The 14,714-nt window shown below is 40.8% G+C and overlaps 1 protein-coding gene across 5 annotated transcripts in view; it reads right to left on the bottom strand.

Annotated features, from left to right (window-relative positions):
* Positions 1 to 14,443, bottom strand: part of ANKRD28 (ankyrin repeat domain 28) — a 177,374-nt gene extending 162,931 nt beyond the window's left edge. For 2 of the 5 annotated variants that reach the window (XM_067033817.1, XM_067033816.1), the window contains exon 1: positions 14,073 to 14,187. In XM_067033817.1, the coding sequence (XP_066889918.1) occupies positions 14,073 to 14,099 (27 nt within the window). In that variant the 5' untranslated portion in view covers positions 14,100 to 14,187. Of the gene's footprint in view, positions 1 to 14,072 lie in introns of all 5 variants that reach the window. The other 3 variants (XM_059065502.2, XM_067033818.1, XM_067033819.1) reach the window with 3 other exon arrangements.
* Between the last annotated feature and the right edge of the window lie 271 nt (positions 14,444 to 14,714).

Here is a 14,714-nt window from a genome sequence, read left to right on the forward strand (position 1 = left end):
GATCTTTCAGTAAGGATATACATATATATATATGTGTGTGTGTGTGTGTGTGTGTGTGTGTGTGTGTGTGTGTGTATCTTCTGTACCTTATGCACATTACTGCATGTCAGAGAAGGAAAATAGGCCAGTGTTTCTCAGCCTTGGGAGTGCATATCAAAATAACCGGAGATGCTTTTTTAAAAATATATAGGTATCAGGGTCCCGTCTCAGATACACCTAATCAGAATTCTTTACTCATCCAGCAATTATCTGAATGTCCACTATATGCAAAGAATTATTGTAGATGATGGGGATACAGCAGTAAGTAACAGACACAGTCCCTGCCCTCTTAGAGTTCACATTCCAGTAGAGGGAGACAGACCATAAATATAATCATATAAAGAGAATTATTTCAGATAGAACCCCAGGGAAATAAAACAGTATAATGGAACCAATTTCCTGCATTCTCATCAGTATCAGTAGATAGTATCAAAGTATTGAATGCCATAGGTGAAAATGTTTCTTTTGCATTTTAGTATTCAGGAAGCCTATGATATAAATTACACGCCTAAATTTCTTGTTACATGTTTAGTACTGGGCAAACTGTGGCCCTTACTCTTCGGGAAATTATAAGCTCAAGACTAAATAGGTAAATTCTCTCACAGCTTCAATTCTAACTTCCATGAGTTCAATGAAAACACTACGTCAAACTTTTGAAAATGGTTCAGTTTAATGATTTTATAAATGGGGGAGAAAGATCCTGCACTCCTAAACGCAAACGCAGGCAATAACAGAGAATAGTCCCAAAAAAAGGTTGCCTCCTGCAGAAGTTATTCAAAGGAAAAAAACATCCACTGACAAGTTGACAGTCACAAGGATTGTTCACAACAAAATATGGCAAGACTGAGGGAGGAGACTCTCTTCCTCTCATTTTATATTTCTGTGAAAAACTGGTACCAAAAACCTGGAATAAGTAAGTTTTCTGCTCTTCAATTTTTCCTAAGAAGCAAAAACAAACAACAGAACAAAAAAACCTAAAAAATAACAATCAAAACAAAAACCTCATATATCCTTTCTATGGTTAAAAAGTCGTGAGTATGAAGAAAAGGGAACCCTCTTACACTGTTGGTGGGAATGTAAATTGGTACAGCCACTATGGAGAACAGTATGGAGAGTCCTTAAAAAACTAAAACTAGTGTTGCCATATGATCCAGCAATCCTACTCCTGGGCATACATCTGAAGAAAACTATAATTCAAAAAGATACATGCACCCCTATGTTCATAGCAGCACTATTTCCATCAACAAATGAATGGGTAAAGGTGTGGAATATTAGCCATAAAAAAGAAATGAAATAATGCCATTTGCATCAACATGGATGGACCAGGAGATTAACATACTAAGTGAAGTAAGTCAGAAAGAGAAAGACAAATACCATATGATATCACTTATATGTGGAATCTAAAATATGACACAAATGAACTTATTTATGAAACAGACTCAGACATAGAAAACAAACTTATGGATGCGAACTATTACATATATAGAATGGATAAACAACAAGGACCTACTGTATAGCACAGGGAACTATATTAAATATCCTATGATAAACCATAATGAAAAAGAATATGAAAAAAATGTATATATAGGTGTAACTGAATCACTCTCTGATATTAACACAACACTGTACATCAACTCTACTTCAATACAATAAATTAAAAAAACAAACTTATGGTTACACCAAAGGGGAAAGGAGGTGGGGGAGGGACAAATTGAGAGTTTGGGATTAACAGATACACACTACTATATATAAAACAGATAAACCACAAGGTCCTACTGTATAGCACAGGGAACTATACTCAATATCCTGTGATAAACCATAATGGAAAAGAACATATATATATCACTTTGCTGTATACCAGAAACTAACACATTGTAAATCAACTATACTTCAAAAATAAATAAATAAAGTTTTGAGTATCAAATAAGAAAAAGATCAAACACTTCTGTCATATCAAAACTACTAAAAGGTACCACTTACATATACCCAGCCTTTAAGAATCAGAAAAAATGGTCAGGTGCCAGAAGATGTTTATCTATTGTTTCAATACACACTCCATTCCACACACACACACACACAGCAGCAACCTGTTCATTCTGTAACAGTGGTTCTCAAATGGATGCTTCACGAACTTCACAGACTGCTCCCATGGTTCCCACTCCACAAACTGTGTGTAACTCTTGTCACAAATTTGTAAATATTTTATGCCTGCAAGGAAGTAGCTACTTTTAGTAGCTACTAAAAGTCTCAAATTTAAAAGAACTGAAAAGACAAATAATTTAAATTATATTTCCCAATCACAATGGAATTAAATTAGAAAAAAACCAAAAAATTTGGTAAATCCACAAATGTTTGGATATTAAACAAGACACTTCCAAAGAACACTTGGGTCAAGCACAAAATCACAAGGGAACTTTTTAGTTAGAATGTATTTTGAACTGACTGAAAACAAAACCAAAACATATCAAAACTTATAGGATAGTTAACACAGTATTATTTAAAAGGAAATTTAGGTCTTCCCTGGTGGCGCAGTGGTTGAGAATCCGCCTGCCGATGCAGGGGACACGGGTTCGTGCCCCGGTCCGGGAAGATTCCACGTGCCGCGGAGCGGCTGGGCCCGTGAGCCATGGCCGCTGAGCCTGCGCGCCCGGAGCCTGTGCTCCGCAACGGGAGAGGCCACAACGGTGAGAGGCCCGCGTACCGCAAAAAAAAAAAAAAAAAATTAGGAAATTTATAGCTGTACACACGGATATCAGAAAAGAAAGACCTCAAGTAAGCTTCCAGCTGAAGCAATCAGAAAAAAGCAAACTAAATCCAAAGTAAGCAGAGGGAAAGAAATTATGTTAGAGGGGAAAAAAAAATCAATACCATAGAAAAGATAAAAATAGGGAGAAAAAAATCAATAAAACCAAAAACTGGTTCTTTGAAAAGACCAATAAAACTGACAAACCTTTAACTAGACTGAGGAAAGAATAATGAAGACAAATTACTAAAATCAGGAATAAAAAGGGGTACATCACCACCAACCTTAGAGAAATTAAAAGGATTATGAAGGAATATTTTAACAAGTTTATGCTAACAAATTAGATATCTTAGATAAAATGAAAAAATTCCCTGAAAGACACAAATTACCAAAACTGACTCAAGAGGAAACAGAAAATCTGAAGAGACCTATAACAAGTGAAGAAACAGAACTACTAATTTAAAAGTTTATCATGAAGAAAAGGCCTGGCCCACACAGCTTCACTGGTGAATTCTACCAAACATTTAAAGAAATATTACAAATCCTTCACAAACTCTTCTAAAAGACAGAAGAGAACACTTCCCAGCTCATTCTGTGAGACCAACATTACCCTCATACCAAAGAAAAAGACATCACAAGAAGAGAGAGATAAAATATTAGCAAGCCAAACCCACCAACACACAAAAGGGATGACAGAGCTTGGCTGTTCTTAAAACATTAAACAGAAGCTTACCATACAATTCAGCAACTCATACAAATCTTCCCAAGCGAAATTAAAACACACATCTACACAAATTGAAGATTTGTGGCAACCCTGCATTGTCAAATGATGGTTCACATTTTTAAGCAATAAAGTATTTTTAAATTAAGGTATGTACATTGTGTTTTTTTAAGACATAATGCTGTTGCACACTTAATACACTACAGTACAGTGTAAACATAACTTTTACATGCACTGGGAAACCAAACAATTCACATGACTTGTTTTATTGCAATATTTGCTTTATTGTGGTGGTCTGGAACCAAACCTGCAATATCTCTGAGGTATACCTGTAAATTAGTGGTTGCCTAAGGTTAAGAGAAAGAAGGGGAGGTTAGGAGTAATGGGAGTAACTGCTCATTGGCACAGGGCTTCTTTTTGAGGTGATAAATACTCCAAAATTAGATTGTAGTTGATAGCTGCACAACCCTGTGAGTTTATTAAAAACAAAACAAAAAACCACATTGAATTATACATTATTTAAATTATACATTATTAAATTATTTTAATGTACAGGTTTTGTGAATTATATCTCAAAAAAGATGTTAAAAACAAACTCCAGCTCAGATTTAGTTTCTTTGCCCAAGGTCATACAGTAAGAAAGTGGAAGAACTAAGTCCCAAGCCAAAGTATTTCAATACAATAGTGGCTGCCATTTATCAAATGCCAATTATGTGCCAGGGGTTTTACACACTCTCATTTAATTCAACAATCAGCAAGCTAGACACATCTACCTCCCTTTTCTAGGCGAGGAAACACAAACTTAAGTGAAATAACTTGCCCAAGGTCACAGAGGGAATAAATGAGCCAGAATTAAAAGTATATGTTCCAGCATTGCAGACATTCAATTAAGACTATCATAACTGTTTTTCCATATCCATGAATGACATCTACTAATATTTACTTAACCTTTTCTTTAAGTCATTTGCTTCTTTTGCCCAACAAAGCCACAGGAAAGAATGAAGGCATAACCTGAGAGGGTAATACTGGGGCTACAGACAGGAGTAGAAAAGGTAGAGGATAAGAACGTAAGACTGACATTAACAGCTCCAATGGGAGGAAGTGTGGGTAAAGTGCCCACTGAGAGTCAAGGCCTGCTGAGAAGAAGGCATAGCCTGAGAAGGGGTGGGGACGGAAAGGAAGGACAAATTCCAAGAGGCAGCAGACAGAGATGAAGGGGAAGAGACTGAGGTGTGTGTAAGTTAGGAACTGAGGGTGGCAAAGGATTTAAGAAAGGAGGTTGAGGTGGAAAAACAGAGATGAAAGCTGAAAGATGAGTAGGGATGGTTAATACGAAAGGGTACAATGAAGTGAGCTGGGAAACCCCCAAACAGGCCAGAGGAAAGTGAGACTGAAGCAGGACAACAGGCTCGGTCCTGAGTAGACTAGAAGCAAGGAAATGTGGGTCAACACCTGGAAGTCCAAGCAGACAGGTCACCCCCATAAAATCTCAAGAAACACAGCAGTAGAAAAAGGTGTCCCACACTTCAGAAAACACTATCCTAGCCAATACTGCTCTAATCAGGAAGTCAAGACTTCTCAAGAGGTCAGTTTGTGGCCAAATTGAACTTAACCAACTAGGTGAAGTAGGTTCCAACACAGCAAAGTTCAGCTTCATTGTGGGTGAAAAAAGGGGACAAGCAATGATGATATGGTCAGACAAAAGGAATTCCAAGTTCAAAACTGTGGCTCCAAGACTTTGAGGAAACTAGAAAGTGAGCAGGTAAGGAGTTCTTTTGACTATAATAGAATCTGGAGTCATAGATAGGTGGAACATTGCTAGTAAGGAAAGAAAATACATACAGGTTGATTAGCAACATTTTAAAAGCAATAATTCAATAGCCAAAACACAGAAGGTTCTAAACCAGTAATACATCAGAACAAACAAAATAATCCATGGATTGCTGATCATTTGTAATAGTTAAGCAATCAAGTCAGTACATCTAAATTTATGTGAAAATGATATATATAAATTCAGCTTTATGATAAAATATTAAAAATAAGTTGTTTATTAAGAGGCTATTTAAAATAATTCACAGTTTCTTTAAAATAGCAAGGTGGATTAACCATTATTTAACATATACACAATCTTCCAAAACATTTCTATAATACACCTGTATCATCTTTTCATTTACAACTCCGGACTAGTTTCTAAGTTGGGAAATACTCCCACCACGTTCCCTCTGTTGTCCCCGCTACAGTATCAAATGAGAATGTCTGCAAGGTTACAGCCCCCAGCCCTCATCTACTGAAGTCTCTCGATTCCAGACCTCTCTATTTGAATCATTCAACTAACAGACATGCTGGTTTCTAACTACCTGCCTATAACTTGGATTAGGCTACTTACTGGCTCTGTGTGACTAATACTACACCTGCTGTTCCGATCTGTTCAGCTGGCTTCAACTCCACTGCCCACCCTTCATGCTGCAGTTTGCTTTTACATCCCTTAAAAGCCAGCTGTTGTTAACTCTGAAGTCCAACTAACTCCATTTCTCCAGGATGTGAATGTTTATAAAGTTCTCCCAGGGACATTATTCTCACTCTTGGCATGACCCAGTCTGGCACTCTTGGAACTATACACTGCCTAGAATATAAGCTTTCAAAAAGTGGGGGAAATGTCTCACCATTCAGAGAACTATCCAACATAGATGCCTTTTGTTTACCCATCTACATACACATCCACACCACACACATACATAAAATCTTTAAAAGTCCTGTTCGAATTATCTGATTTTATCCTAATTAATTTAGACCAATAAAAATACAATACTGGGGGCTTCCCTGATGGCACAGTGGTTAAGACTCCACCTGCCAATGCAGGGGACATGGGTTAGCGCCCCGGTCTGGGAGGATCCCACATGCCGCGGAGCAGCTAGGCCCGTGAGCCATGGCCACTGAGCCTGCGCGTCCGGAGCCTGTGCTCTGCAACGAGAGAGGCCACAACAGTGAGAGGCCTGTGTACCGCAAACAAACAAACAAACAAACAAAACCCCACAATACTGAAGATAGCTAAGTAGGTCCTTTCTGACTTTCATCATTTTTAATCCAAGAGTTCCCTCAAAAGGAAAAGAGGGGACTTCCCTGGTGGCGCAGTGGTTAAGAATCCGCCTGCCAATGCAGGGGACACGGGTTTGAGACCTGGTCCGGGAAGATCCCACATGCCGTGGAGGAGGTAAGCCCGTGCGCCACAACTACTGAGCCTGCGCTCTAGAGCCCTTTAGCCACAAATACTGGAGCCCACGTGCCTCAACTACTGAAGCCCGTGCGCCTAGAGCCTGTGCTCCGCAACAAGAGAAGCCACTGCAATGAGAAGCCCGCGCACAGCAACGAAGAGTAGCCCCTGCTCACCACAACTAGAGAAAGCCAGCACATAGCAAGAAAGACCCAATGCAGCCAAAAATAAATAATTTATTTTTTTAAAAATGTAGTGTTCAACTGTAAAAACTTGCATTCTAGGCTTGCAGAACAAGTACTTGTGTCAGAAACAACTGCTTCCTAATTTCCCTTTTTAAATATCTTGTCCTGTGTTGCATGCTTTAATATTATCTGTGACCTTAAATCCGCAAGAGTAGAAAAGACATACCTTTAACTTTATAATAAATCAAAGATGAAACCATCACCAATTAAGAATCTGAACTTAGGGCTTCCCTGGTGGCGCAGTGGTTGAGAGTCCGCCTGCTGACGCAGGGGACACGGGTTCGTGCCCTGGTCCGGGAAGATCCCACACGCAGAGCGGCTGGGCCCGTGAGCCATGGCCGCTGAGCCTGCGTGTCCGGAGCCTGTGCTCCGCAACGGAAAAGGCCACAATGGTGAGAGGGCCGCGTACCGCAAAAAAAAAAAAAAAAAAAAAGAATCTGAACTTAAATTTACTGTGCAAAAGTGAACTTTAGCTGTGGGAGTAGTAATTCTATACAGACTTTGCTTTGTATGACAACCAGTATACACAAAGAATCCTGGCAACTTTTCTTAAAATCAGTATCCCATAAGAAAGGTAGATGAATCCCTTAATACTAATAACGAAGAACTGGGGCTAGGGACAGGAGTAGAAATCAAACCTAAAGTACTTGAGAACTTTAATCATCGTGTACAACATAGTGTAACACTTTAAAACATTATTGGTTTAATTAACTGGAAATTTCATTAATTTTCATTTTAAATTAGAAGTATTACTCAGTGATTGGCTTGATGTGAACTCTCCACAGGATACATTATCCAGAACAAAAAGGCTTAATCCTAAACTATTTTCTCCAGGCACAGAACATTTTCCAGTGGCATCTCAGTCTAATCCAGGTATATGAATTTTACATTAGACTAGAAAAACGAAAAGGAAATAAAATGCCGAAAAACCTAATATAACCCAAACCTAACTACTTGGATTATCTGCTTTTTTTTCACTACCATAATCAATGTTCAATTGCATTTTAATGTGTGATTGACCCTAGGGGGACTATGCAACAAAAAAATTATCAATTGTTATATGACTATAAGACATAATTGTACACATAAGTGAGTCATTATTACAGCTATAAGGATCCTTTAAAGATGTACTTATTTCCATTCAAACTTTGGCTTAGTAATTAATATACTCAGTTTATACTAAATTAAAAGGTTTTACATATGTTCTGAATTACAGCAGTAACCACCTAACCAGTCTTGGGTGTCCCTATTTGTCTTTTATAATCTACTCTTCTAAAACCTGTAATGTAGTGGTTATTTAACTTTGGGGTGTCATGGGCCCCTCAGAAGATCTAATAAAACCTATGAACCCTCTTGAGAAAAGTACATATATGCACATTCCCCCTGAAGCTCTTCACAGCCTAGCTTAGACTTCCCATCACCTACCGATCCGTCCAAACTTCTTAACATTGTATTCCAAGTACTTCATAATGTAGTCACTGTTAATTCAACTAATCTACCTCCAGTCCTTTCCAACTACACCCACCAATCAGGTCTATCTCCTAACTATCCCAACAGAAATATGCCATCCTCTTTTTCTGGCTTGCCTTCTGGGTTCCCTCTTGTTGCTTTCCTGCCCAAATGTTTGCTCTCAACAAACCCTTTCTGTGGACCTAAAATACCTCCCTTGCCATGAGGGTTTCCCTCTGCCTACAATCAGATCATCTGATCGTTTCTGAATTCGGAATCATGTTATCTCCATCTCTTACGGGGCAGTCCATGTTCTACACTATATCATACAAAGTATTCAAAAAAAAAAAAGGTCAAGAAACATAGAACACACTTATTCCTGAATTATATATTAGTTACATTTCCAAAGAATATGCTCCATGTTTTTCCTCAACTTCTATAAACCTTTTCATGTGAAGCATCTCATATGCTGTGCATTTATTTATGCATGTCTTCGCTCATTTTCTAGCCAATAAGACTTAGGGGCAGAGACGGTAACTACTGCACCCTGTGTCCCCCACAATCTACAACACAAAGCAAGGAGACACTTGATATGGAATACTTGAACATATGGGCATCAGTGTTATTAGGGCATTTCATACATTCTGTATCCCCAATTATAAGATTTTTCAAGGATCATCTAGATTTTTTTCCTACTGAAAAGTCAAATAATGCTCTACCCTTAGTGAATGCTTGACAAGTGAGAACTTATTTATTCTTATCCATATAGTATCTACTCGTTGATATGCCAACTTTGTTAAAAAACAAAAAACAAACCTTCAATATATCAAGAATTCATACCTAATGACCATTAACCCAGGAGGGAACACAAAGATGGCTCTAACACAAAAATAATCCAAATGTGAAAACTACTATCTTTTAGTACTACTGCAAACAAAGTTTAACTTGAGTTATAAAACCAACCCAGAAAACAGAAAAAAACAACATCCAGACTATACATATGTACACTACCAGAGGCAATAAAACAGCACAAAAGTATAGGAACGTTTTTTTAGAAAGTCTTAAACATGATATAAAAGTTTCTAATTGATTCATGCTAAAAGTATTATGCCAAGTGAAACAAGTCAGACATAAAAGGCCACATATTGTATGATTTCATTTATATGAAATATAACAGAAAAATTCATAGAGATAGAAAGTAGATTAGTGATTGCCAGGAGGTAGGAGGAGGGGAGAACAAGGAGTGACTGCTAATGGCTTTTTTAAAGACTTTTCTTTTTCTTTTTTAATTTATTCTTGGCTGCGTTGGGTCTTCGTTGTTGCGCACGGGCTTCTCATTGCAGTGGTTTCTCTTGTTGCAGAGCATGGGCTCTAGAGCACAGGCTCAGTAGTTGTGGTGCACGGGCTTAGCTCCTCTACGGCATGTGGGATCTTCCAGGACCAGGGCTCGAACCCGGGTCCCCTGCATTGAAAGGTGGATTCTTAACCACTGCGCCACCAGGGAAGTCTGGCTAATAGCTTTTTGGGGTGATGAAAATGTTCTGGAATTAGATAGTCGTAATGGTTGTACAATTTTGTGAATATACTAAAAACTACTGAACATTTTAAAAGGGTGAATTTCATGGTATGCAAATTATATCTCTTTTTTTTTTAAGTTTATGACCATTTTGGCTATTTTATCTCACAGAAAACTTTTTTAATAGGAATCTAATTTTATAATAGTTTGTTTCCTCAAGCTGATCTAAATTAGTAGTTATAAACTGGTCCCCCTTTTTAAAACCACGGCTTTAAATTTTTCTCAATGTTATCTACCAACTTGCCAACACTTATAAATAGAAATTTTTCATAAGAATCTGTATTTCTGGCTTCCTACAAAAAACTGGAGTTCTAAAAGTACTAGGCACACCTGCACAGAAACAATGGCCTGGAGCTGAGCAGCAGCTAACATACCTGCTATTTGCCATAATCTCCATCACTCCCTATTGTGTGCTAGATAGTGAAGTCAAGTATCAGCTGCCATTTAGCTCCCCAGGTGTGAGTTTGTTACCCCTGAACCAAACAAAGACCATCTACCTTTCTTATTAGGGTATACTATGAATCACTGCTGATAAAATGTAAGCCTGTAACTGGTCTAAGGGTACAAATGTCCAGCTATAAAATGAGTAGATCTGGGGATCTAATGTACAGCATGGTGACTATGATTAACAATGGTCTATTATATATACATAATTGAAAGCTGCTAAGAGAAGTAGATCTTAAATGTTATCTACACACACATACATACACACACAAATGGTAATTACATGAGGGGATGGAAATGTTAACTAACTTACTGTGGTAAGCATTTCACAATATATACATGCATAAAATCAAAGCTGTACACCTTAAACTTACATATGTTATAGATTAATAATATCTCAATAAAGCCCGAAAATAAATTTTAAGTGTAACCATGTATGATTACATTTTTAGTAACTGCAAAGAGAAAAAACCTGACAGTGACACCTGTTGAATAAAACCCTGCAACTGTTACAGATTCCTGCTGTTATAAACACTTTTATGTGGGGGGAAAAAGATCCAGGGACGTTTCCTACAAACAGGAAACAAATTCTTTTCATTTCATTTACAACTGAAAGTTATTTTCACCTACTAATAGAGAATAGCACAGTAGTAACTTCTTACCCCCATATTGGTGTTGGCACAAAATGAGGGAAAGCTGTCTTACTCATTGTCATTGATTGGATATGAAAACAAACTGCTTTATTTACTCAGTGATTTTATGTTTAAATCATCTAGAACCCCCCTGATGCTTATGTGCACAAAGAAAAACAACCCCTACCCACGTTTAGCTTCTACGTAATAGACTGTATTTACAAAGATGGAAAAAAGCAAAATACAGGGTGTACATGGAAATAACACAGAAAAGTAGATTCTACTACCTCCTAGCTCAAGTGTAAATGAGGACTGAGCTAAATGCTATGTCAACTACCTTTCAGCTTTAAAATTCTCTGTACTTAAACAGATCTCCTCCTTTCCTCCAAATAAAATAATTCGTTTTGGGCTTCCCTGGTGGCGCACTGGTTGAGAATCTGACTGCCAATGCAGGGGATACGGGTTCGAGCCCTGGTCTGGGAAGATCCCACATGCCGCGGAGCAACTGGGCCTGCGCGTCTGGAGCCTGTGCTCCGCAACGAGAGACCCGCGCACCGCGATGAAGAGTGGCCCCCGCTTGCCACAACTAGAGAAAGCCCTCGCACAGAAACGAAGACCCAACACAGCCAAAAATAAATAAATAAATTTATTTAAAAATAATAATAATAATAATAATTCGTCTAGCTGAACTGCCTGTCCTGTAGATGGGAAAGGTTAAAATAGTATTTGCATTCCATTTCATTTGTACCATCGCTTTTAACAGCTAATAAAATATCAACACATAAGATGACTTCTAAAAGCAGCTATTCCCTTCCAGGCAAAAACAAACTCATTTCTATATGTCTTCCAAAAGAAAGACCAAATGAGTCAATTACTTAGTAGTTTATTAGAGGTAAACCCCAAGCTTCTTTCCCCCCGCCCCGAGCCATACCACTTCATTAACTTGCCCAAATACCTTCAAGTTTACAGGTGACATTTTACATATCATCCTTACCACCAAGTATTAATAGATATTATATAAAACTGGAGTAGCATCACAATTGTTTCACAACTGCAATTTCTAAGTACACAAATGCAAAGGTGCAATTGGATTTTAGGTCCAACTGAAAATACAATCCTGTTTCTGTTTAAACCTGATGGTGAATAAAATGAGATGCTCTCCCAAAAGTTCACCAAATTTCTAACACACATAATCCAAATAACTTTCTTCAAAAGTGTAAGATGAGAAACAAAACAAAAATTGTTACCTCAACTATAAGTTATGGAACCACAAGGTGCCATTATATTGGTAAAGATTAGTGGAGACCCTGGATCTTGAGTTACACACCACTGAGAGTACAACGTGCGTTAACTGTACAGGAATTGATTTATGCTTTACTTGTTATTCTTTAATAGTGCTGCCCCACAGAACTTTCTGATGATACAGATGATCCACACCTGTATTGTCCAATACCATAATCAAGAGCCACGTAGGGCTACGGAGCACCTGAAATGTGGCTAGCAGGAATGAAGAACTGAATTTATTTTATTTAAAATTAAAGTTAATTTAGGGACTTCCTTGGTGGTGCAGTGATTAAGAATCCGCCTGCCAATGCAGAGGACACGGGTTTGAGGCCTGGTCCAGGAAGATCCCACATGCCAAGGAGCAACTCAGCCCGTGCACAACTACTGAGCCTGCGCTCTAGAGCCCGAGAGCCACAACTACTGAAGCCCGCGCACCTAGAGCCCGTGCTCCGCAACAAAAAAAACCCCACTGCAATGAGAAGCCCGTGCACCGCAATGAAGAGCAAACCCCTCTCGCCTCAAATAGAGAAAGCTGGCACACAGCAACAAAGACCCAACGCAGCCAAAAACAAAAAAGTAAATAAATAAATAATAAAATTAATTTAAATTTAAGTTGCCACATGTGGCTAGTGGCTATCATACTGTACAATGCAGTTCCACAATTTGAAATACAAAGTATAAGCTTGACTAAACACTAGAGTTTTTCAAAGTATCATGTCCTGATGATGTTAACACCAACTAAAAACTTCCTGATACCAAATGATACAGAAGTTCAGCCATCAGCCTAAACAGAAAAGTCACTTATGAAATGACACTACTTAGATTCAGAATTTAAGGTACAATATTCACTAAGAGACAACACTGAAAAATATATCTCAAGTTTTTCCCCCACTGTTTTTCAAAAGGGGAACTCACTTTCGGAATAGTTTCCCAATACATGCAATTACCTTCCCTTCAAATCTGTTCACTATCTTCTGTTCAGAAAAACAAATGGCAAAGATAACTTCTCAGCACTAAGGAGTCTACTGCGATTCGGTATATTTCACACGTTAATTTCCCTTTTCCTTCAAGGAGAGATTCAGATGTTTGGAAACCTCTGCATCGCCTGAAAGCCTTGTTACCCATCGTTCCACGTTTTCAGGTGTACAAGTCATTCTGATACAGTTGCGATTTCGTTTCTAGACACAAAATATTTCCTCAATCCAAGAGTCATGACACTTTACCGCACTTCAGGTATTCTTGTATCAGCTCTTCCTGAGTCAAGAAAAGTAACCAAGATGGTGCACAAGATGTCAAAAGAAAACAAGTGTGGGAACTTGCACGTTGAATAACTACTCCCTGAGCAAAATCTACTTTGACCCAGAGAGTCGGCCTCGAAATACCCGGCGACGCCAACAAACCAGCAAGGTCGTGACCCTCGGTCACGGCCGCCGGCAGCGCCCCGCCCGGCTGCGGGAAGCCACCTGTTAGGCCCCGGCCTCACCTGTAGAGGAGGCGCGGACCCGGACCCGGACGCGGGCGCCCGGCGCGAGCGCGGACCCGCCCCGCCGGAGGCAGCACGTGGGCTCCCCCGGCTGGGCTGCGCTGACAGGCGGGCCGCCGCGACCCCCGAGGCGCCCCCGCCTCCCTCGCACCGCCCCGCCGAGCGGGCGCCCAGCGGCCCACACCGCCGGCCCCTCCTTCCTCCCGCCTTCCCTCCCACCTCCGGGCCTGCCGCCCCTCGCCTACCTGGTCTCGGAGTTTGAGGAACGCCATGGCGGTCGGCGCCGCCCGGCCACCGCTCCCGCCCCAGGAGCCTCGCCTGCGCCCGGAGGCGGCGGGTCGGCGGCAGTGAGCTGAAGAGTCCGCGGGCAGGGGGCGGCGCCGCCTCCCCGCCGCCCTCCGCAGCCGAGAGGTGAGGAAACGGAGGATCCCACCTCCTCCTCGAGGACTCCCCGCCCTCCTCCTTCCTTTCTTCCTTTTTCCCTCCGCTGTCTCCGCAGCCGCTGCCGCCTCACGCCCCCTTCCCGAGACAGCCGGGCAGCCCCCGCGGCCGCCCCGCTCCAGCCCGCGGCAGCCGCGGCATCCAAACTCCACTCCACAATATTACCACCACCGCCCGCCGCGATTGGCGGCCGCGCGGGGGAGAGGCCAGAGTAAGACGGGCGCCCATTGGCCACGCCACCGCGCTCGCTCGGGCCCCGCCTCCCGGATGGGCAAGGGCGGGGGAGGAAGCCGTGAGGGTGGGCGCGGAGCCGGGCGCGCTGGGCGGGGGCGAGCGAGGGAGCTGAGCCGAGGGAGGGGCGGCCAGGTGCCCTGGGCGCGCGCCCTGGGCGAGGTGGGAGAAGCCCGGGCTTGAGGTGCGGGTCCCGGGAAGGGGAGCGGTAACTA

Source organism: Kogia breviceps, chromosome 5, assembly GCF_026419965.1.
Source record: "Kogia breviceps isolate mKogBre1 chromosome 5, mKogBre1 haplotype 1, whole genome shotgun sequence".
NCBI classification, from domain to species: Eukaryota; Metazoa; Chordata; class Mammalia; order Artiodactyla; family Physeteridae; genus Kogia; species Kogia breviceps.